Source organism: Phocoena sinus, chromosome 13 (genome assembly GCF_008692025.1).
Source record: "Phocoena sinus isolate mPhoSin1 chromosome 13, mPhoSin1.pri, whole genome shotgun sequence".
Lineage (NCBI taxonomy): Eukaryota > Metazoa > Chordata > Mammalia > Artiodactyla > Phocoenidae > Phocoena > Phocoena sinus.
In genome coordinates, this window is record NC_045775.1 from 14,996,674 (window position 1) to 15,019,974 (window position 23,301).

Consider the following 23,301-nt stretch of genomic DNA (forward strand, 5'->3'; position numbering starts at 1 on the left):
CCTTGTCCTTTCTGAATGCTTGGAGAGTTACACACCACCACAATTTTAGACATAGCGCAGAAACTCCTATGAAATTATTCAGTCTCATCTGTTTTTTTAATTTGTCTCTGGTTTTACCTTTTACCATATTTGCGGCTACGCCTGTTGATTTGTATAATCTAGTGTGTACTTTATGCAACGGTAGCTAATTTCCCCACCTAGCGTCTTTCCCCATCTCAGGCAAATAACGTTCAAATCCTTTGACCCAAGTCTCTTGCCTCACCCAGCGTACTCGAAAACTGACAATGGTACTAGCCTTTCCTATTAAATCTAAACCCAAGCTAAAATCAGATCTTCCTTCGGTCTTAAAATGTTTTTACTTTGGTGCCCCCACTTTAAGCAAGCCAGTATGCTTTTTTTAATCCCACTATTCCTGTGTGCTTCCAAGGTCATTTTATATATCCTATGACGTTCCTGCTTCCTTGGCCAATTGCGCCTAGCCAAACGCACACATCAGGTCTCCCTGAGAAATCCTTCCCAAACTTAAGCCCGATCCCATTCAGATAATTTGTTTGTTTTCAAATGAATGTGTATCTTTTTCAGCACCAACTACATCCCTAAGATATGTTTGTTGGCACCGGATCACGGGCTCCCTATACTGGACTCAAGAAAAAAATCAATTATCTAAGCCAGGGGATTCCAGTCAACTGGTTAAGCTTAAGACATGATTAGTTCAAGCTATTGATGGTCACACTCTTGAAAATTTGTCTCTCTTTAAATACCTTTCCCTAGTTCTTGCACATGAGCTCTCATTTATTCCTCCTATAACACCATTTCTTTGTGATATATTAATATAACTGATTTGTGCTCAAGTAAGTTTGGAAAATAATACTTGCTCTATGTCAGGTGCTTTCAAAAATGTTGAGCAATAACAATAAAGGTTTCATATAATATTTACTGCCTTTGATGTGTTCATTTTTCATGTCTTCCCTTTACAGTTTATATTTTAGATTTTTTACTGTTTCTGGGTTTGCACCTGTAGGTTATATTTTCTTTTCAAGTGCATATATTAATGTACCCTCATCATTATTTTATCTGAATTTATGTAATTTTGTTTTATTCCCTCTCCCACAACAATCTTGATTAAAGCCTTTCTGTTTAACCTGAGCTTAAATTTTTAATTTTAAGAGCATGAGATTAAATTATAGGAGGAGTCACAGTGTTGTGTCCTTTGACAAGAAACTGTTTCATTCAAAATAATTGTAATTCAGCTTAATTTAAGAAAATATGTTAATAGGCAAAGTTGATATAAGAGTTACCCAAAAAAAGCATGACAATAATATATAAAGATATTGACATTTTTATTATACTAAACACAACATAAACCAAGAAAAGAATGAGTAGTATACAATTTAAAGAACTATTTTTTTCTAAAAGTTATAAGCATAAAAGCGGAAAAAAAATTTATCAAATATGTAAGTGAAAAAAAAGAGTTAGGCTTATCATTAACATTTTAAAAGACATTAGGTTTTGTTACTTATTATATCAGTATTTATAAATATATAATTTTATTGACTGGATCCTAGAGTAAAACAGTAAAGTAAATTTAGGGTTTTTTGTCCTTGGTAAAAAGTTTAACACTTAATTCACAACTAGTTGTGTGTTTCTTTCTAACATCAGAATGAATTGAAAATGACATATAACAGTTCACTTAATCTGTATTAACTATACTTAAGCATGTGTATTACAATCTCCTGATCACAGCTTCAACAATACTCTGGCAAAAATGAGAAAAAAACAAAAAGTGATGAAGATATAGTTCTAAATCGTATTCATCTCAATTCAATTATATGAACTTTTTATGTGTAAATACCCTGTACAATTTACACTCTAAAGTAACAAGACTGGTTTACACTATAAATACTATCAAGAAAACAGATCAAAAGTTCACATTTTAAGCCTGTTTATCTTATTAATATAGACATTAAAAAATTAAATGGCTCAATTAGTAAAGAAAGAAAGAAATTATGAAACTTTTCACTCTGTTTCCTACCATTTCACAGTCATAGCTTAGAGACACTAAAATTTGCTCTGAATAAGGGACATTTATTTCCTTAGAAAAATGATACAGATTCTCCAGAAGATCCTCATACTACTTATCCAGTAACATTAAAGCATTGGTAATGGCAGATTACTAGCAGGAACACTGGAGTATGCCAAAGTATTAAATACACCAAATGCTTCATATTTCCAGGTAAAAAATTTGAGGAATTTAACGATGTATTTGTCCATATTCATTTGCTTGCAACTTCTCCAAAATGTCATCAAGTGGCTAAGTTGTTAAGGCTAACACCGTATATTTTTAAACATTAGAAAATGCAAACACACTTTCAAACACTTCAATACAAGATTATATATATATATATATATATATATATATATATTTAAGTTCTATTTTGAACAAAAAGAGTGAAATTGTTTTCTCACCAAAAATCTATCTAAAACTCAGATATTCTGTTCTTTAGCGAGCATGATGTAAAGCAGTGGTCTTCAAACATTTTTTTGTTCATATGTCCCCTAAAATAATTTTGACAAATAAGTGAATCTTGTGCCTATTTAGATTACATGAAAATTTTCATCATAAGTTTTAGTTGCAAATATGCAATTTCTGCTATATTATAAATATTGATGCTTTAAAACAAAATTTAAGTCAGTCTTCTAAATGTATCCCATGTAATATTAATACCATACTGAATTGTTACTACTGTTGTTCTTCTAAAATAAAATATTTCCTTGAATTTGTATTTCCTTTCTACTTCCTCCACAATTTTATTCTACTTTGAATCTTGGAAATCTGTTCTTTATCACTCTATTATACTTCTCTGGTGTAAACAATACAAACAACAAGCACATACACATTTATATTGAAATTACCTTTGAATTAATTTTCTTTGACCATAAGGTGCTAAGTTTTTTTAATCGTCTCAGTTGAGCTACCATTACAACTATTATGGGGACACAGTTGATCCAAACAGCGAATAAGTCACAATTTTGACATAAAATCATTAAAAATAAAAGGTGAATTGTAATTAGAAAGGTATCTCCTAATGGGATGAATTGGGGGAGATGTGTTTATGAAGGCTTAATTTAAAAGCTCTCTGGAGAGTTTACCTTTCCAAGAAATTCACCTTAGTAAAGTTCAGGGTAAGTAAGAGGTATGCCTTTCTTGTATAAATTTAAGAGAATGGTGACACTGAAGTGAGAGATGGGAAAAGAGAATGCCAACTGACCCCAAGTTGCATTGTAGGCAGATCGATTTAAGGAAGTGAAGGATTTGGAAATTGATTCCTTTAAAATGTTCTGTGTCCCCACATACCCCTGGAAAGTCTCTGCATACCCCTAGGGTATCCCTATCACAGTCTGAATACCATGCCTCTAAGATCCCTAGGAAAGGTGTTGTTAACTTGAACTACGCTAAGAAAAAGTACTTTTCCTGAATTACTCCTTTGGCTAAAAAACTGATTTTGAAAGTTTCTGAGGTAGTACCGTGTTACATTTTGAAATCTGCTTTTTGACCACTTGGCTAGACAAAGCACACAGCTATGTGTCGTCTGAACTATCACACTCCATTAATCAGCTGACTCGATTTGTACATGTACAGATTCTGAATAAGAAAGTCATACTAAGGAATCAGGGTAATAGCACTGTCAAATAGAGTGCAATTAGAAGCTTATACTGCTATGGAGAAGCACTAGAAAAATAAATAATTACACAGCTCTTACATGTAAATAAGAATGGGTGTAACGGTCTTAAAACATTTTAAAAGAACTCTAAAGTAAAGAAATTAAAGCTGTGTATTACTATGGCTCATCTTAAAACTTAATGAATAAGGCACTTGTCCTGTGGAATGTCCTAAAATGTCAGCTCAATTGTAGTACCTAGGCTGGCTTCAAGCAGAAGCAGAAACCCTTCCAGAAAGGATATGCTTGGTGTTCAGTCTCTGCAGATATGAGCTGACCTTATCCTGGAATGCCAGTGTGGCCCCACACGCACACGCATCTTCTGTGGAGGTGAGTCTTCGTGCTTCTGCAATGGCTGAAGACAATGACAATACACAAAATGTTATAGCTAATTAGAAATCATAGCAAATCAGGAAATCTGTGATTCAATACTTCCTTTTTTTTTTTTTTTTTGCGGTATGCGGGCCTCTCACTGTTGTGGCCTCTCCGCTCCGGACGCCCAGGCTCAGCGGCCATGGCTCACGGGCCCAGCCGCTCCGCGGCATGTGGGATCCTCCCAGGCCGGGGCACGAACCCGTGTCCCCTGCATCGGCAGGCGGACTCTCAACCACTGCGCCACCAGGGAAGTCCAATACTTCTGTTTTTAATTCTTACCTAAATGCATTTTCTAGGAGATAAAAGAATATAAGAGCACATGGAAAGAGGAGGAAGTACTGTGGACTTTGTCACCAAAGAAACTGAGTTAGAGATGTTGAGGAAAAGTTTACAATTGTCAAAGCTGGGTGATGGTTATATGAGAGTTCATTCTATTGTTCTCTATACTTTTGTAATTGTCTGAAATTTTCCATGATATAAAGTAAATATTTAAGTTGATGCAGGGAGAAGCCAAGAATGCAGAGATAAGACAATCCCTTGTGATACTGTGTACTCATTACGAAATGAAAATGTTCGCTATGGAGAACAGTGTGAGGTTCCTTTAAAAACCAAAAATAGACCTACCATATGATCCTGCAATCCCACTTCTGGGCAAATATCTGGAGAAAACCCTAATTTGAAAAGATACATGCACCCCAATATTCATAGCAGCACTATTCACAATAGCCAAGACATAGAAACAACCTAAATGTCCATCGACAGATGAATGGATAAAGAAGATGTGGTACATATATACAATGGAATACTATTCAGCCATAAAAAGAATGAAATAATGCCATTTGCAGCAACATGGATGGACCTAGAGATTGTCATACTAAGTAAAGTAAGTCAGACAGAGAAAGACAAATATCATATATCACTTACATGTAGAATCTAAAAAAGCGATACAAATGAACTTATTTACAAAACAGAAATAGACTCACAGACATAGAAAACAGACTTATGGTTTCCAAAGGGGATTGGGGGAAGGCGGAAGATAAATTAGGAGTTTGGGATTAAGACATATCCGTACTATATATAAAATAGTTAAACAACAAGGACCTACTGTATAGTACAGGGAACTATACTCAGTATCTTGTAATAACATATAATGTAAGAGAATCTGAAAAGTTATATATGTATATATTACTGAATCACTTTGCTGTATACTTGACACTAACACAACATTGTAAATTAACTATACTTCAATTTTAAAAAATGAAAATGAGGAAAACAGTCCTCTATTTGTGTGGCCAAAACATTTCAAGGTTTAAAACTAGGTAATTCCTGATTTCCTACACAGACTATTATTCTACTGAATGGTTTGAACTGAAAATTCTACTTACCCATAAATACTTTGGAACTAAAAATTCAGGTTTGTATTGACATTTAAGCAAAGAACGTGGGAGAATGATGATTCTAACTCCAATTGCTTTCTGTAATTCAGTGAGGCGGCTATTCCTACTCAATATCATAGCCCCTAAAGTTGCCTAAGAGAAATAAGAGTAACTTCCAGATCTAAAGACTGATGAATAAGCTTCCAACTGAGTAGTAGTACTGCTTGGAGACAAAGAGTAGTCCTTTGCTCTTGCATTTTCTCCCACATTCTATCCGTAAAATGTTACAGAAAAACCCGAACGAACTTTTTGGTCAACCCAATACAAAGATAAGATACAGGGCTGGAGGACCATAAATTTACTTGATTAATCTATCTAGCTGTCTAAATCCTATTGAAACTTTCAGGGACAGCCAGCTCAAATTCCCATCTCGATCAGTAAATTAATTAGTAAGCCAAAAAGTATCTACTGAATATCAAGTACATGCCCATCATACCTGTACAGAGTATAAAATTGGTACCTATGATACTTTTCCAGTATACCTTGCCTGATAGCCTATAAGCTCTGTGAGGGTAGGGGCTCAGTGTAATATTCTCATTAAAACACCCCATAGAAAACTGGGATGTTGCACAATTGAAAGTTGAGAGATGGATCCATTCACACTGGCAGCAAAAAGAATAAAATATTTAGGAATAAATGTAACAAAAGTAGTGCAAAGACTTGTACAGTGCAAACCACAAAACATTAATCTGTCTCCAGTTACTTCCTCGGGATGTAACAGAGTACTAGATATAGAACAGAAGTTCCATGAATACTTGCTGAACAAATAAATAGGTGAATGGCTAAAGAAATGAGGTCAGAGCCTAAGCCATTATAAACCATTCTGGAATCCTCACCTTCCAGGAGAAGAAAAAGTGCCCAAGACTGATTTTTCTGAAGATTAAACACTTAAGATAGGAAGACAGCACCCAGAAATACTCAAATTCTACAAGCAAGCTGCTCCTTATTAACCCTCACCCTCCCCAAGAAACTGATCCACACTTTACTTCAAATGAAGAAGTGTCTGCTGAGTAACTGTCACGTGTTATGGTAGATGCTAAGAGTACAGACAAAATCTACTACCCGTGGTCCTTGGGGTCTACAGGAGCATAAAACCACAAGTCCAAAACTTGCATTTTCTTCCCCAAATCTGCTTCACTCTCAGTCCCCTCAGTAAAGATACCCCCTCCTTCCAGCTGCTCAAGTGGAATAGGAAAGCCATCCTACTCCACCCCCATCCTATCCCCACATCCAGTTTGTCACCAAGCCCCGTTCATCCTACCTTCAAAACATGTCTGGAATCAGTTTACTTCTACCACATTGTCACCATCCTAGCCCAACTGCAATAGCCCCCGAACTGGTCGTCTTCTGCTCTTCATCCCCTTCAATCCGCTGTTCACACAGCAGCTAGAGTGACTTTTAAAAATATAAACAGCATTGCGCTGCTCCACTGCTACAAACCCTCCGTGACTTCCCATTTCTCATAGAATTTCCCATGACCCAGAGCAGCAGCATGATTTGACCCCGCCTAACTCTCCAAACTGCCTTACCCCACACTTATCCCTGGCTGGTCATGCTTCCGTCACACGGGTGGCCTTTCACCTCCTCTCCCCACTAAAGCCACCACTCAGGACCTGGCGTTGCTCTCCCTCCTTCCGCCAGCATTCCAGTCTCAACCTACCTGCCGCTGATCCTCAGCATTCAAATGCCACTTCCTCAGAGAGACCCTCCCAACCTGAAATAGGTTCCCCAACCCCCATTCTGTTCTCTTCCATCACTGCTCTTAATTTATAAATGTGTTATGTACTTGTCTTTTCCCCCTAGACTGTTACCAAAGACCATACCTGTTTTGTTCATGATTGTATACCTAGTGCCTAGAACATAGCAGACGCTATATTTATTGATTGGATGAAGGAAGGATTGAAGGAACACACAAGTAACCTCAACACAAGGCATCCAGTGCTGAAAAAGAGGACACAGTTCAATGGAAGAATAAGGGGAATTCTGGTAGAGGGGGTAAAAACTGAGCTAGTCCTGGAAATTAAACAAACAGACATTATTTTGTAACAGAGAGGGGGTAAAAACTGAGCTAGTCCTGGAAATTAAACAAACAGACATTATTTTGTAACATTTGATTCACAAAAAGTAATTTATAGGACACTGATGTAAGTTAAGATGCATAATAAAGACAAATGCCTCATAATGCATAAAAATGAATGCATGATAAACCCACTGCACAACTTAAGAATTAAAACATAACGAATGCTGTTGCAGAGACGTCATTTAAGAAGTGGAAATATAAATACAGTCTAGGAGAAGATATTTGCAACACATAAAAACAACAACGAATTTATATCCAGACATGTGAAGAGTTGTTATGATAAGTAAGAAAAATATAAATAACCCAATAGAAAAATAAAGGCATAAATAGCTTTTCCAGATAAGAGACTGAAGTGACAAATAAATATAAGAAGAGAAGCTTAGCCTCTTTTGTAACCAGGAAATGGGGAAAAGAAAGACTACAGGGAGATACTTCTTTACATCTACCAGACTGACAAAAGTTTAATCCAACAAAACCAAACAAGGTTTGGATGTGGTTCTTGGATTTTGACAAGCAGAAGAGGCAAGGGAAGCAGATTACAGTAAAGGATGGAGACAGGTGAGTACAGGGCATGCTCCAGGAATATCAAACAGTCCATGTGGCTGGATCACAGGTCTTGGAGAGAAGGAGTGAATCTGGTGCCAAATGTAGTGACAAGATGAAAAAGAGTGGTTACCATGGGTAGGGAGAGTGGAATGGGGAGTTTTTGTTTAATGGGTACAGAGCTTTAGCTTGGGATGATAAAAAAAAGTTCTGGAGATGGACAGTGGGATAGTTACACAACAATGTGAATGTACTTAACACCACTGGACTACACTTAAAATGGTTAACATGCTAGATTTTATGTCATGTATATTTTACTGTAATTAAAAAAGAACCTGGACTTAGGGAGAGACTTTAATTAGGAAAAAAAATGGAATCAGACCATGGAGGGTAGGATGCCTGGTGGAAAGGTAGAATTATTGCATTGTGAAGACGTTTGGGAACCACTGGAGAATTCTGACCAAGGAGCAAGACACAGAAGCGTGCTTCAGACTTGGAGACAGGAAAGCTCACTCCTAAGACTGTCCTAGCACATGAATTAGGCTTAAAGGGACAGTCTTTACCTGAACATGTCTTCTTGTCTTCATTCAAGGTGTAGCCAGTATAACAATCGCAGTGGTAAGACGCGGCCCCATCATTCACACAGATGTGCTGGCACCCATGAGAGTCCAGTGCACACTGGTTACGAACTGACCAGGAATGGGTCAGGAAAGAGAATATTCACAAATTACAACTGGAAACTAAACACAGACTTCCGGGAGAAAGAAGCTTTCGTTCGGTGCCAACAAGTGCAGCAAATGAATCCTACAGTCGTCAGCAATGCGTCTCCCATGTTTCAGAAGGAGAGAGCCTCTTTTCCCGTTCCCTATCCCACACCCCTTTCCTTGTTCCTTGTTCCTTGTTCCTTGTTCCTTGTTATCTCTTGCAGCTATCTCGGTGCCTTCTCTTTTTTGCTATCTGCAGTCCTGGGGCTGCACTGAGTCTTGATTCTATTCCAGAACTTATCTCCAGCCTTTCCTGATGACCATGAATGCCTCCAACCTCTCCAGCTATACACAGATCATTTTCACCATCACCAAAAATAAATTATTAGGGACCTACCTGCACATGGAGTTACATTTGATGCTGCACAAAAACTATGTTGACCAAGGGCCTGCCCTTGATGCTTAAAGTGGGACAGAAAACACTGGCCTGCACACACACACACACACACACACACACACACACACACACACACACAGAAAAAATAATAACAATGATGATGATGATGATGGTGATGGTGTGTATGACTGGATAGGGAAGTATTTGTGTCTGTCACAAGTAAATACATTACAAGGAACAAGGGCTTCCTGGGATACATAGGTTCTTCCTCGGCCATTGCAGAAGCCAAACTACTTTATTTGTTCTCCTCTAACTCTCCTCTTAAGTGTCATTTTATGCTCACAAACCTTCCATGGCTCACTATTGCCTATAAAACAGCTGTTCATGAAGCGTAAGGCCCTAGGTAATCTATCCATAGTGTCTTTCCAACTTTCACACTGATATTCCCCTTCACTACTACAATTCAGATGTTTCCAGCAAAATGCCTACTAGCAGAACATTTTGTTTTCCCCTCAGCCCAGCTTAGCAGCGACTCTAGCGATAACAAGTGGATGTGCCTCCAGCCCCTGACCCGTGATCTGGGGCTCCACATTTAATTTACAGGCCTTGCCACTGCCCAGCAAGGGGAAGGCAGGCCATTAGAGGGGATCTGACCCAGTTTTAGAATGGCATCCATTATTGCTGTAAAATATATAAATACCAGCTTCTCACCATCTCGTCTTTTTCTTCTATCTCCTTTTGCTGTCCTGTGCTTTGCACCATGAGACGTGTAGCTTAGTGTTTGAGAGCATATGTAACCACCAGAGCAAGTGCCTGGGTTCAGATCCTGGCTCTGCTACTCACTAGGCAAGTGACCATAGGCAAGTTACTTTGTCTGTGCCTCAGTTTCCTTGTAAAGTTGCTGTGAGTAAAGTTGCTGTGAGCAGTAAATGTGTGACTGTGCCTAAAATGCCTAGAACCGTGCATGGTACCCAGTAGGCACTGAAGAATGTTGGCAAACCGTTATCTGGAAGTGTTGCCTGGAGTAGTCTGCCTTAACTGAAAATCTCCTTTGATTTCTTTTTTTAATAAAATGGTCCATTTTATGCCATAATATCTGTTAGTTTACATGTAAATGTGTTTTTGTTTCCTCTTCCCAGGTCTTCAGATTAAAGGTCCTGCTTAAAGTACCAAGAGGGATACTTGTAACTGTTTGAGAAGTGCAGCCTTGACTCCTTTCCATCCAACTGACTTAGTCCCAGCCCCTGAACAAACCAGTGCAAGCCACTCCCCTTGCCCTTGCCCTCTCCACTCCTTCATCTAAGCCTTATCCGCCCTCCTGCCGAGGCCCACCTCCAGTCCCAGCCCTCTGTCCATCCCAGACCTCCTGCCTCCCAGCCCCTCCCGCCCTTAGTCACTGTCGGTCCCTCTCCCTGGCTAAGAGTCCCTGCTTTCTTAAGGAGCTGTTTCTCCTTGCACCCAGCCTGTACGTAGCTCAGAGGCAGAAGCTGACGCTTCCTTACATCCCCACAGTGCTTAGCAGAGTCCTGGGAACAAAATAGGTGCTCAGAACTCTTTTACTGATCTCATTTTTTTAAAAAAAGGGGAATTAGTTATATGCCACTTCCTTTAATCTCTCTTGAAAAGGTCACACATCACATCTCAAGGAAGAGGAAAGCATACATAAAATCTAAAAAAGTATTGAATATGCCCAAACTAAACACCACCCTGAGAGCTAGGAATTTCTCTTAGGAGTGGTTTTACATTACAAATGCCACTCTGTTCTGTCAGTGAGTTTAAATCAAATTAATGAGGATTAGCAGTTCCGGCAAGGGCTTCCTCGCCAAGTTATAAGTCTCACATTCACCCAAGACTGATCATCTAGAAACTGTCAGGGAGGGACTTGCTTCAGACTTACTGGAAGATCTGTGTGGGTCTAATTCAGTCATTTACAAAGCCTCCTTTACTAAAACGATCTGGATTTAAGATTAACGCTACAGAAAAGTTCCAGGCCAAGTTTTAATTGGAAAAAGATCAGTTCAGCCTATCACACCAAATACTTACTGTCCAGCTGACTTCCTCTAAAGTTTCCTATTTGCTTTACAGAGCTATAAAATTTTCCTGGATTAGGACCGTACATTCAATTAGCTTTTCTTATATCCCCCACTCCCTACCCATTACCTAGTAATTTTCTGAAGTGAGCTATGTTTGCAAAACCTAGTGAGCTCACTGCCTCCTGAGCAATGTTTACCTTGGTCTGAAAAGCATGGTAGAATGTCTGAAGCCCGATTCCTTACATTACCTTTAAGAATCTCTCCCTTGGTGAAATGCAAGTTGGTTTCACTGCAGTAGAAAGAGCCCTGGATGAAAGAAGTTACTGAGTGGACCTTACCTGAACACGTTTTTTTATCTTCATTCAGAGTGTAGCCCTCGTAGCATTCACAGTGATGAGACCCAGCTCTGTCATTCACACAAATGTGCTGACAGTCGTGTGTGCCCAAAGCACACTGATCTTGAGCTGCCCAACAGAAGTCCAGAAGAAAAGATGTTAAACGTGGAAATGTCTTTTATCAGCCATATATAGAAATCTTCTTATTTGCAGCTAGCAATGCAGAGAGGCAAACTTATTAGAAACCACTCAAAGTCATCAGTAATATCTGTTCTCACTAGGAATTAGCTGAGTAAAACAAACTCCTACACACACAATACTTATGCTTCTATTTTTCCCCACCCCTTTTCAGAATCATCTATACTGAGCTTTTTTTTTTTTTTTGGCGGTACGCGGGCCTCGCACTGTTGTGGCCTCTCCCGTTGCGGAGCACAGGCTCCGGACGCGCAGGCTCAGCAGCCATGGCTCATGGGCCCAGCCGCTCCGCGGCATGTGGGATCTTCCCAGACCGGGGCACGGACCCGTGTCCCCTGCATCGGGAGGTGGACTCTTAACCACTGCGCCACCAGGGAAGCCCTATACTGAGCTCTTATAATCGAAGTATCTCATGAATACTTTCTAAAGCGTTCCTTTTAGATTTGTTGTATTTATGCTGAATCAGAGGGATTCTAACAGCTGTGGGACGAATTATACTAGAATCAGAAAGACATAGAATTAGAGTTTGAAGAAACTGTAGCTCGACCCTCTCCTGTAATAAATGAGGAAACTGAGTCCAAAGTAGACCAAATGACTCAGAACAGCATCAGAACTCAAGACCCAAATTGCTACTCAATGTATTTTTCTCTGTACTGACATGATATTTTTTAACTTTTTTTTTTTTATCTTTGAGCTTTTTGTTTTGAAATCACTTCAGGCTTATAAAAAAGTTTCAAAAATAGTGAAAAAAATCCAGTACTTCACCCCGTTTCCCCAAATGTTAACATCCTATATAAGCACAGTGTAATTACCAAAACCAGGAAACTAATACTGATACAATGCCATTAACTAACCTACAGACCTTATTCAAATTTTGCCAATGGTTCCACCACTAATGTCCTTTTTCTGGTCCAGGATCCAATCCAGGATCACACATTGCATTAAGTTGTCACATCTCCTTAGTTTCCGCCAATCTGGGACATTTCTTTAGTCTGTCTTTGCCTTTCATGACTGTGACACTTTTGAAAATTACTGAAAAATTAGTGTGTAGAATGTCTCTCAATTTGGGTTTATCTGAGGTTTCCTCATGATTCTGAATTTTTAGCAAGAATACCACAGAAGTGCTATTGTGCCCTCAGAACATCATGTCAGGAGATGCATGACGTCACTGTGTGTTATTGCTGGTGATGTTAACTCTGATGTCTTGGTTGACGTGGTGTCTGCCAGGTTTCTCCACTATGGAATGACTGCTTTTCTTTCTGTAAGTAGTAAATTCCTTGTGGGCTGTTATTTGATTTTCACATACTAAATTGTCTTTAGATTCTGGAAAGGACTCTTAGGGCTGGGTACAGAGAAGGAAATAACACACTCACACATGTGGGTCATGAGACACACATGCTGCCATTTATAACTTTCTAATAAGAAAGGGGAAAAGCCCAAGATGGCAAGAGAGGAAAAGAGACCGAGCTCCCCGTGGATGTGACCCCCGCCAAACACTGACTAGGGAGATAGGTAAACAGGGAGGCAACAGTAAAGCCTCTGCCCCCACTTACCCGAACACGTTTTCCTGTCTTCATTTAAGGTATAACCTTCATAGCACTCACAATGATAAGAGCCAGTTCTGTCGTTCACACAGATGTGTTCACAGCCGTGAGTGTTAAGAGCACACTTATTAATAACTATCAAAAGATGATCAGGACAAATGTCAACACATGGAAAACACGGCAAATAAATAACTACGGGCCACACCACACACACACACACACACACACACACACACACACACACAGTGCTAATGAAATGGGACAGCTTGGCACGAGAGGAAGCCTGCTGGACTGGGTGGGAACCCACTTCGCCTTGACTCTTTCACTAACAGACCCCATGACATGGGTAGGTAAGTCTTCTCCCTTCTTGTGGAGGTCTCAGTTTCATTTTCTATTAAATGAGCAGGTTGAATTAAATGATCTCTAAGTTTTCTTCCTCTCTAAAACTTTTTTCTAGGATTTAACAAACTGGACCTAATTCCCACTCTTCATTGATTGTACGTGAGTATTCATAGAGCAGATGAGTGAGAACCTCCCTAGATTTTCTTCCACTTCTAGATTCCATGAATCTTCTATGGTCACAGACAGGTAAGAGGAGCTTGTATTTAATGAAATAAAACCCAGGAAAAAAAAAATCCAAAACCTCAAAAGGACGAAGAGTTTTGGCCCCCTTCCTCACTAGCCCTTTTCCCTACTAACCCTTCTCTCTAAACCTAGTAATAAGTATTATAACAGGTACTTATACTATTACATTACTTACAGTATTACATACTGTTTTAGGTATTACCTCACTTTTCTCCTCATGTTCCTTTTCAAGAAAAGTCATTGATAACAGTAAATCCACCACAGGGCAGTTAGGAGAAAAGCATAATGCCAGTCCAAAGCCTGGGGTGAGTCCCCAGATAAGTTTCCATCAACCACCACCCCTTAAGCAGCCTCACCTGAACACGTCTTCTTATCGGCATTCAAGGAATATCCTTGGCTGCACTCACAGTGGTGCTTGCCTTCCCCGTCACTGACACACACATGCTGGCACTGGTGTGTGCCCAGCGCACATGGGTCCAGAGCTGTGCAAAGGAAATTTACAACAGTCAGCGCCGACAGGTAAGAAGCATTTCAGATACTTCCTCCTGTGTCAAAACAAATCACTCTCCAGGTTCCTCTCTGATTCTACCTTTAGTTCACTCTAAAAATTGGCTACTTGTTTCCTGCCCCTGGTTTATTATAAACACCACTCTCAGTAATGTTTAAATTGTAACTAATTTAAAATCATAGATCTTGTGGTTGACTTTCTCAAAAAAGAAAGGGAATTTTGAATTTGGAGCTGAAGCCAAACACTTTACATGAATCAGGCAATTCGATATTTTATTCAATGTATCCACCTAGCCAGAAAAAAAGACTTTTGCTTCCCAACAGAAAGAAGGGAACAGTAATGTCATTCCTGAAGTTCTATGAGCTAGTGGTCCCACTGCCACCAGAACACAGTTTCCAAGGGTTCTATAGTTTGTGTCTAAACAGAATTCACACCCAGGCTTTCCTCTAGGCCTGGAACCCACTCACTCTTGGGCAGCAATACATGTTTGAAATTGCAAATGGTGGAGGGCAACATAGCTAACTGCCTTCCGAATAGGCGGCATGAGTTCCTAAGCCCAAATGTATACGCATGCGACTCTCATATCTGCCAGGAGAATAAACTTACATGCTATATACAAACCAGTAAAAAGAAAAGGAAGAAAACAACAAATTAGATTACATTAGCTAAACTGCATCCTCATCTTTTTGCTCCTGGAGCCATTTTTAACCTCAGATTTTTTTTCCCCCAGTGACGTGTTTTGATAAAAGAATCAATGAATTTAGTCATTTCTGAGAAACCAAGGAGGCCTGTTGCAGGAGGCTGGCACCCCTGTGGCAGGTCACCCAGCCTCCACTATTTTGGCAACAGGACAGGTTAATATTTTCCCAAGAAGGGCCTTCTCATGGAATAATCTTTCCAGCTCGTTGACTACAACAGCTACCTCTCAGTCTTTTTTCCATAGAGAGGGTATTTTCCCCCCAGAACAAGCAGATCTTTCATACCAGAATGAAAAGATGACCACTCACCACTTGTTACTTTATGTTCTTCAAGCCCAACCCCAGGTGCTATCTTTGAGACCCAGCCTTGCCATAGACCAGCATCTTTATGGAAAAGTTCTCACCCACAAACACAGGGGGGTTTTCTGGGAGAAAGAAAGCTATTTTCTTTTGGGAAACCAATGAATGCTGAGTCAATGCCACCAAAGCCAAGGACAGCTTGTGAAGACCCAGTGTCCTAGGGCAGGAAAGATAAAGGGTCCCCGGCCAGGTCTGGTTGAGATGAGGTCAGACCAAGACTTAGTCTCTCATTTCCTGACAAATTGTTGATTGCTGAGTTTCACATTCATTTATATATAAAGTCTCCTTGAAATCTACAATTGTAATTATTGGTTCACTTGTTTGTCTCATCCCCAGCCGCAGACTGTTGCTTGATGGTAGGGAGGGACTACCTTATCTTTGTATCATCAGTGATCAATAAACACGTGTTGAAAAAACAAATGTGAAATCGATTATATAGCAAAAGGTATCTACATTTTAAAATTCACCTGAACTAGAAATTTGTCCACACCTGCTTAGATAATTCCACAGAGGGCTTTGAAAGATTATCTCTAAATGATAAAAAATAAGGCATGACTATAAAAAGAAAGAAACAAAGGAAGACAGAAATTTTTAAATGAAAAATAAAAATAAATTTTAAAGTAAAAATTAAAAAGTTTGAGTCCCACAGATTCATAATTCTGGTCAGTGACTACAGATAAACCCGAGCCTTGAATGGATTCATATTCATGGGTTTGGCTGATTCATGCTAAAACTTCTAATTAAATCAGCATGCCTGGATTTAAGCTCCAACCTAAAGGAAGAAAGGAGAAGAACAGTAACAGAATAATTTTAAAAATTTTTTTAAAAAACACAAAAAATACCCTGCTTCTTGCTATCTCACAAGTGAGCTGAAATCCTAATCTTCCTGGTCCCTAAGCCTCTCCCTCCACAAGGAATGATCAGACACCGAGCTGAATCTGAAAACTGGAGTATTCACTAAGTGTACACACTGACTGACAGTTACACTGGAATAGAAGCCAGCTGATCTTTCCACAGACAGACACAGTCCCCGTCTTCTGCCCAAAAACAAGCAGAGTTCTGTTAAATCTAGAGATGGAAAAACTAAAGAAAATATCTGGAAAAAATGTGGTGGGCAGAGGGGAGAAGAGAGGTGTCTGGAGATTTTTGTATTTGTATTTTTTTCTGACCCCATCAGGGAATAGCAGGATCATGTACCCTGGATATTTCCAGAATTTCACATTTCTAATGCAAACACGAAGATTTTTATGAGCAAACCAAGTTATATATAAGGCAGCTCTATACTTCTAAACCAACAAAGTATGTTTAAGTTGCTAAAAAAAAATAAAATAAAATAAAGGTCTTCCCTGGTGGCGCAGTGGTTGGGAGTCCGCCTGCCGATTCAGGGGACGTGGGTTCGTGTCCCGGTCTGGGAGGTGCCCTCACACCACAGAGCGGCTGGGTCCGTGGGCCATGGCCGCTGGGCCTGCGCGTCCGAGGCCTGTGCTCCGCGATGGGAGAGGCAGCAGCGGTGAGAGGCCCGCATACCGCAAAAAAAAAAAGAAGAAAAAAGAAATACACACATATGAAAAAGCATTGCTTATATTTAAGTTTTCCATAAATTTCCACCAAAAAAGAATAAATCTTTTTTTTCGGATACACAATGTCTGACTATATAACATCTTTTCTAGTTGGAAGCAAAGACTTACCACAAAAGGTTTCCTGGAATCTAGAGGAAAGTTTCTCAATGACCCCATAGGTCTCCACATAGAAAACGTGCTCGTCCAGGGGCTCACTGGCCATCATCCTGAGGGACTCCATGTCTGCCCGGTCCACGCCCACGGCGTACAGCTCAATACCGGACGCCTGGGCCCGAGCCGCCACTTCATTCACCTGATCCTGGGGCCGCCCATCTGTCACAATGATGGCCACCTTAGGGATGTTGGAAGCGGGTCCCCGAGCTCCTGCCTCCACTGTGAAAGCTTCGTCCATCGCTGTCTGGATGGCCAGGCCCGACATGGTCCCTGTGGACAAGGGTGTGATCCGCGCCACGGCCTGTTTCAGGGACTGCTTATCCAAGTGGGTCTGGAGATGGAACTCGATCTTCACGGTGCTGGCGTAGTTCACCACTGCCACCCGCGTGTCTGCCGGCCCGATGTCCAGAGTGTCAATTACCCGCGAGACAAAGGTTTTTACTTTGGTGAACTCCAGAGGCCGTACACTGCGAGAACTATCAATGATAAACACCAAGTCCAAGGGCATGCTCTTGCAAACACCTGCAAAGAAGGGTGTGAGAAACAGACATGACTAAGCGATGAGCAGACCACAGTCAGAAATGGGGCAGTTCTGGGACTTCCTTGACAGTCCAGTGGTTAGGACTCCACGCTTCCACTGCAGGGGGCGAGGGTTGATCCCTGGTCCGGGAACTAAGATCCCACATGCCCGTGCGGCCAGGCCAACACAAAAAAAAAAAAACAAGAAAGAAAGGGGGTCAGTTCTCCCACCCAGAGAGCTCTGGCCAGCATCCCTTGATCCCAAATACCCCACTGTCTGCTGTCTTCCCCAAGACCACCCTCCCTTTGGATGTTGAAAGCACTGAGGCCTTCAGGATTCCCTAGTGAGAATGCACATAGAGGTGTGACATTTCCCCAAATATCTCCCCTACAGGCTGGCTGAGTCTTGAAATTTCACTGGGAACCGTATCCTTCTGCTTAAAGTTTTGTTCAAAGGTTCCTCTAGACTCCCAGGAATGAATGGATTCCAGACCTCTCTTGGGCTTCTTGGCCATCAGAGGCAATGGGACAGTGACCCTGAATCGTGTGAAAGGTGAACTCAGGGCACCCTCACTGTGCCCTCCCCTGCCTGCCCAGGCCTCAGAGCCCCTCGGGCAATGGCAGAGTGTGAGGTAAGGCACACTGGTGCTCTCGTGCTGGCCTCCTTCTTTTACTCCACTTCCAAGGCGGTGAAAACTGCTCCAGAGTAGCCCTAAATTCTCCCTCCATCTGGCCATTCACTCATGTTTAGTGAACTTTGAGGTCCAACTAGCCCTGAGTTACAGTTTGAAAGTGGAAAGAAGGATAACAACTTAATCTGGTCCCTGTTGACTTCCATCTTTGTCAGCATGTCTTGTTTTAAGAAGCAGAGATTTTTGACCTAGTATCTGTCCTACTGCCCCCACCAAAGTGTCTCAGTCACCTCTCTTCCATGTTTTTCATTCACCAAATATATTTTTTTGAGAGCCTACCACGTATTAAGCCATGGGGCTACAAAAGCAAATAAGCCAGATTCCCTGCCCTCAAGAAACTTGCATCGTTCCCACACAAAAGTACCTGGCACATTACAGCAACACAATACATTTCTGTTTTCAGCACATCCTTCTTATCCTTTATTCCTCTAATCTCGTTCTATACTCCTCCCTCTCCTAGCCACCCAAATCAAATCCAAAAGTCAGGACTAGCTAAGAAAGAAGCCATTCCTCTTCTTTCGACACACACACACACACGCACACACACACGCACACGCACACGCACATGCACACACACACCAAGCCCTGAATGGAAATGAGATCCTTGGGCATGAAGTGTCATTCAGGGTTCTTTTCTTTCCTAATAGGGGGCTGGAAATTGATGCAACTCTAAGAAGGAATTTACTCAGTGTGTAGGGGGAAAAGGTGTAGGTATTTATTCATTCAAAATAAATTCCTAGGCTAGCAGTTGATGACAGAAAAAGCCCAGTCTGGAGCAGGAATTATGCCTCTGTATAGTTTTCTTTTAAAAACTGAAAAGTATCCTCTTGGTTTTAGCCTGATTCCTAGAGGTATTAACTAAAACAATAAATAATATCCTACTTTCAATAACACTGAGGGATCACAGGATTCCATCACAACAACCCTGTGAAGTTAGAGATGCAGAGATTGTTTTTATACCCATTTTACAGGCGAGAAAACTGAGTCTCAGGAAGCTGTAAGACCTAGAAAGTGGTAGAAAATAGCGGTAGATTGCACTCCAGGTTTCCTGACTCCCAGCCCAAAGGGACCTTTCATTTCATGGTTGCCTCTCTCTGAAGGAACATTTTCTACTACCAAAATTAACACTACCTCATGTACCTAGTAAACATCCTGCTTGGTGACTTTGAGCCACCAGCCTGAAATATGCTGTGCGTCATGTATTTAGCTAGGTCAAAAGGAATTAATTCTTTAAAAAAAAAAAACCCTCCAGAATTTCATTTCATCCCTAATTACCATGCATCGAAAGCAAAGAAGAAGAAAATCCTTCCAGGAGTTGGATCTGGACGTTTTTGCATAATTTGAGTAAAGGGAAAACTACATGTGATACAAACCCATATCTGACAATAATGTCACTAACACCCAAGTGGTGTCCTTACTAATATCGAGGCTATGTTCTTGTAAGTAAATATGCAGGATTCCTTGCTTCTTCACTTGATTTTTCACATGGAATCATCTATGGGAGGTCACAGGGGTGTGGTGGGCAGGAATAATGCCCCCCAAAAATGTCCATGTCCTAATCCCCAGAACCTGTAATTATGTTAATTTACATGGTAAAGGAGACTTTGCATGTGTGATTAAGTTAAAGGCTTGAGATTGAGGATGTTGTCCTGGATTATTCTGGTGGGTCCAATGTAATTACAACAGCTCCCAGAATGGAAGAGAGAGGCAGAAGAGGAGATCTGAGAGATGACATGTGAGGACTCATCCTGCCTTTGGCGGCTTTGAAAATGGAGGGAAAAGGCCACGAGCCAAGGAATGGGGGCGGCCTCTACAAGCTGAAAAAGGCAAAGAAACGGATTCTCCTCTAAGATCTTTCCAAAAGGAACATGTCCCTGCTGACACCTTAATTTTAGTCCAGTGAGACTAGTGTCAGACTTCTGAGCCACAGAACTCTTAGATAATAAATGTGTGTTGTTTTAAGCCGCTAAGTTCATGGTAATTTATTACAGCAGGAATAGAAAATACAGGGGGCTTGACTCAGATGGCAGGACATTCTGTGAGCATCTGCTTACTTCCTGATTCAGACGCCCTCATCATTAATTGTTTTTGAATCTCACTCCCCTTTACTAGATAACAGCACTTTGATTCTCAGAAACCAAGAAAATGAGAATCTGAATTTCCTAAAATGTTTCCTTACTCACAATAATTGTCCATTTCTGATAGCTCTGCTAGAAATAAAAGCCCATAGCAAAGCTTAGCAGTTTCTGGGTGCAAAAAGAAGTGAATTTGAAAAAGGGTGGAATGTTGTGTTTATTAAAGAATTATCATTCAATATTGGTTTGGGTTTCAGGTAATAAAGGACCAGTACTGCATAGGAGGAACATTGACCACCCCACGCAGAATCCCTCCTCTCCCTCCCAGATGCTTCCCCAAGGGAGGTGGATCAGGACAAGAGGTAAAATTAACTTCTGGGAGAAAGGCTTCTCCCCTACCCCCATTCCTGGCCTGGAGCAACCAACTGGTTACTAACTGAATTGAACCATGGTGAACCCTGGCACTCCCTGTCTCAATGACAATGCTCTCGCCATATCAAATCCAGCCCACTGGAGCTGATGCAGGAAAGAATCCTTTGTGCTCTTCCTCAACATTATCCAGAAAGGTGCAGGAGGGGTAGACAACACAAATCAACCTGGGCCATGAAGCATCACTGGCCAGATGAGACTGGACATCCAGAAAATGGTTTGATGCAGCCTCTCTTTAAAGCAGGACTTTAACAAGTCTGATGCTGGACTTTTTGGTAATGAAGATAAAACCTTATGTAAACCATATTGACAGCTTGGTAGCTTGAAGCAGTGGAAAGTTCCATGCTTGAGTTATCTGAGCCCTGAGTTTTATTCTGGGCTCTGACACTGATTTGCTGTGTCCCCTCCCCTTGACGAGCCTCAGTTTCCCTATATGTGCTGTCAGGGGCTGTGTCAGATGATCTTCCCTCTCTGCTGCTCTAGGAGCTTTGCTCAACCAGAGAACTAAAAGCAGAATCTCAGGAAAGGTTTACTGAGCTGAACCAGAGGTGGGTCTAGGACAGAGAGCTGAGAGGCGCCTGGTGTTCCCACGGCTGCCCCATCCTCCCTGCCCAAATCTCAGGGGGCAGTTGCTGGAGTTTGACCTTCAGGAGACCCAAAGTCTAGCCCTGACTATGAGTGACCTTGGGCATCTCTCTCTTCCCTTCTCTGGACCTCAGTATCCCCACAAGATTCATCGGGGAGGGGATCTTTCTCCTGCACCACAGTCTGGCTCCGGCTGGGATGGAGGGAATACCTGGTGGATGACGGAGGCTCTTCCTCCTCATTCAACGCCTGATGCCCCTGCCCACCCAACCATCCCGCCCGGCCCCGGCCGGGGATCTCCCTCCTTCCTGGAGGGTGTCCCTCCCTGAGGCCCTCTCAGGTCCCTCTCGGCCTGGGGTCCCTCTCCCGTCCCCGCCCAGGCCGTGTACCTGCGCCGCGGGCCCCGCCGTGCTGGCCGGCCCCAGAATAGGGCGTGCCGGTGGGGGCGGCCGGAGCGGGACGGCGTCCGGGGCTGCCCCCTGGGCCGCGGGTCCCCAACCTCAGGAAGCCGGGGCGGTCCAGGGGGCCGGGGACGGCGGGGGGTGGCAGCAGCAGCAGCTGCCAGAGCAGCAGGAGCAGTCCCGGCAGATGGCGCAGCATCGTGGGCTTGGCGCTGCTGCCCGTGTCCGTCGGGGGGGGGTCGTCGCTCCCTCGCAGGCTGGGTCAGTCGTGGGCCCGTGCGCCGCTCCCGGGCGGCCAATTTAAAGGTCCCGCGGCCGTGGGCCCCGCCCCGCAGCCCTCGGTCCCGCCCCTCGGCCGTAGGCCCCGCCCAGCGAACCCGTCCGGGGCCGCGCGCCGCCTGCTCAGTGCATTCCCGCGGCTGGCGTGGAATGTCTGGGGCCTCTCGGCCGGCGGCGCGGTGTCCGACTCCGGCCCGCCGCCGCCGCCCCTCCCGCCCCTGCCCTGCGCCGGCCCGGTCTCGTCTGGGTGGTCTCGGCCCGGTGCCTCCCGGCCGGGCTCTGCCTCCCTCCAAACTTCTGCCTCGCTGTACACCCGGGGCCTGGTCGACCCCACTCGTCTGGCCAGGGCCCCAGGCTCCCGGTTCAGGAGGCCCGAGCTCTGCCGTCCAGCTCCGTTCAGGTTTGCCTGCCTCAAGGTTTCACCTCCATCCTCACACTACATTGCTTTCCCCTACCAAGTAACCCAGGTTTTTCTGTGGGCTTTCTGTAAAAAAAATTAAAACTAAAAAAGGCTCATAGATTCTACCAGCATGAATAGACATGCTTTCATCGCAGCTTCAAAAATCCATAAACATTTGAACTTATATTACCAGGACTAGAAAGTCAAACATATGTTCCCCAGAGAGCCCCCTGTGAGCTGGAAGGACAGCCTGTACCACAGGCTTCGAAGGCTCTCCCTTTATCCCACTTCGTCCCCAGAAGAATGATGGTGGCAGCTCAGGACTGGAGGCTGCCCAGGGGACCCTCCAGGAACTCAGTCTACTGGCAGAGAAAGATGCATAAATGATGTACCTGTCTAAGGGAACAAAACACACTGAATTCAAGGAGAGACTGGCTCTGCCTGAGGAAACCAGTAAGGCTTCTAAAGTAGCTTTTAAAAGCTACACTCCACACAGTAACCTTAAAATCACTTCTCTTCTTAAACCTTGCAATGTCACTTCCAGTAAAATCCGAGCTCCTTTTCATGGCCACCTCGTCTACTGAACTGACCACATCTGTGACTGTACTCTGCTCTCCATGCATCAACCACACTACCCTTCCCTCTGTCCTGGAGGACACCAAGCTTGTTCCCACCT

At 42.5% G+C, this 23,301-nt stretch overlaps 1 protein-coding gene across 2 annotated transcripts; it reads right to left on the minus strand.

Annotated features, from left to right (window-relative positions):
* Positions 1 to 1,329: 1,329 nt before the first annotated feature.
* On the minus strand, positions 1,330 to 22,209 carry MATN3 (matrilin 3). Of its 2 annotated transcripts, XM_032653525.1 has the most exons (8): positions 21,935 to 22,209; positions 17,201 to 17,767; positions 14,303 to 14,428; positions 13,371 to 13,496; positions 11,626 to 11,751; positions 8,717 to 8,842; positions 3,964 to 4,074; positions 1,330 to 2,307 (listed from the first exon to the last, which is right to left on the minus strand). In XM_032653525.1, the coding sequence occupies exons 1-8, from the start codon at positions 22,143 to 22,145 to the stop codon at positions 2,252 to 2,254; spliced, it is 1,449 nt and encodes a 482-aa protein (XP_032509416.1). In that variant the 5' UTR covers positions 22,146 to 22,209; the 3' UTR covers positions 1,330 to 2,251. The 2 variants fall into 2 exon arrangements, with proteins under 2 accessions (XP_032509416.1, XP_032509417.1); XM_032653526.1 differs by lacking the exon at positions 8,717 to 8,842.
* Between the last annotated feature and the right edge of the window lie 1,092 nt (positions 22,210 to 23,301).

Excerpts from the sequence above, each read along its gene's own strand:
- MATN3 (XM_032653525.1), bottom strand. The coding sequence starts at position 22,145 with ATGCTGCGCCATCTGCCGGGACTGCTCCTGCTGCTCTGGCAGCTGCTG. Across the intron at positions 14,429-17,200 it reads ATTCCAGGAAACCTTTTGTG|CTCTGGACCCATGTGCGCTG; the intron begins GTAAGTCTTTGC and ends TCCTTTGCACAG. Across the intron at positions 11,752-13,370 it reads AGACAGGAAAACGTGTTCGG|CTCAAGATCAGTGTGCTTTG; the intron begins GTAAGTGGGGGC and ends TCTGTTGGGCAG.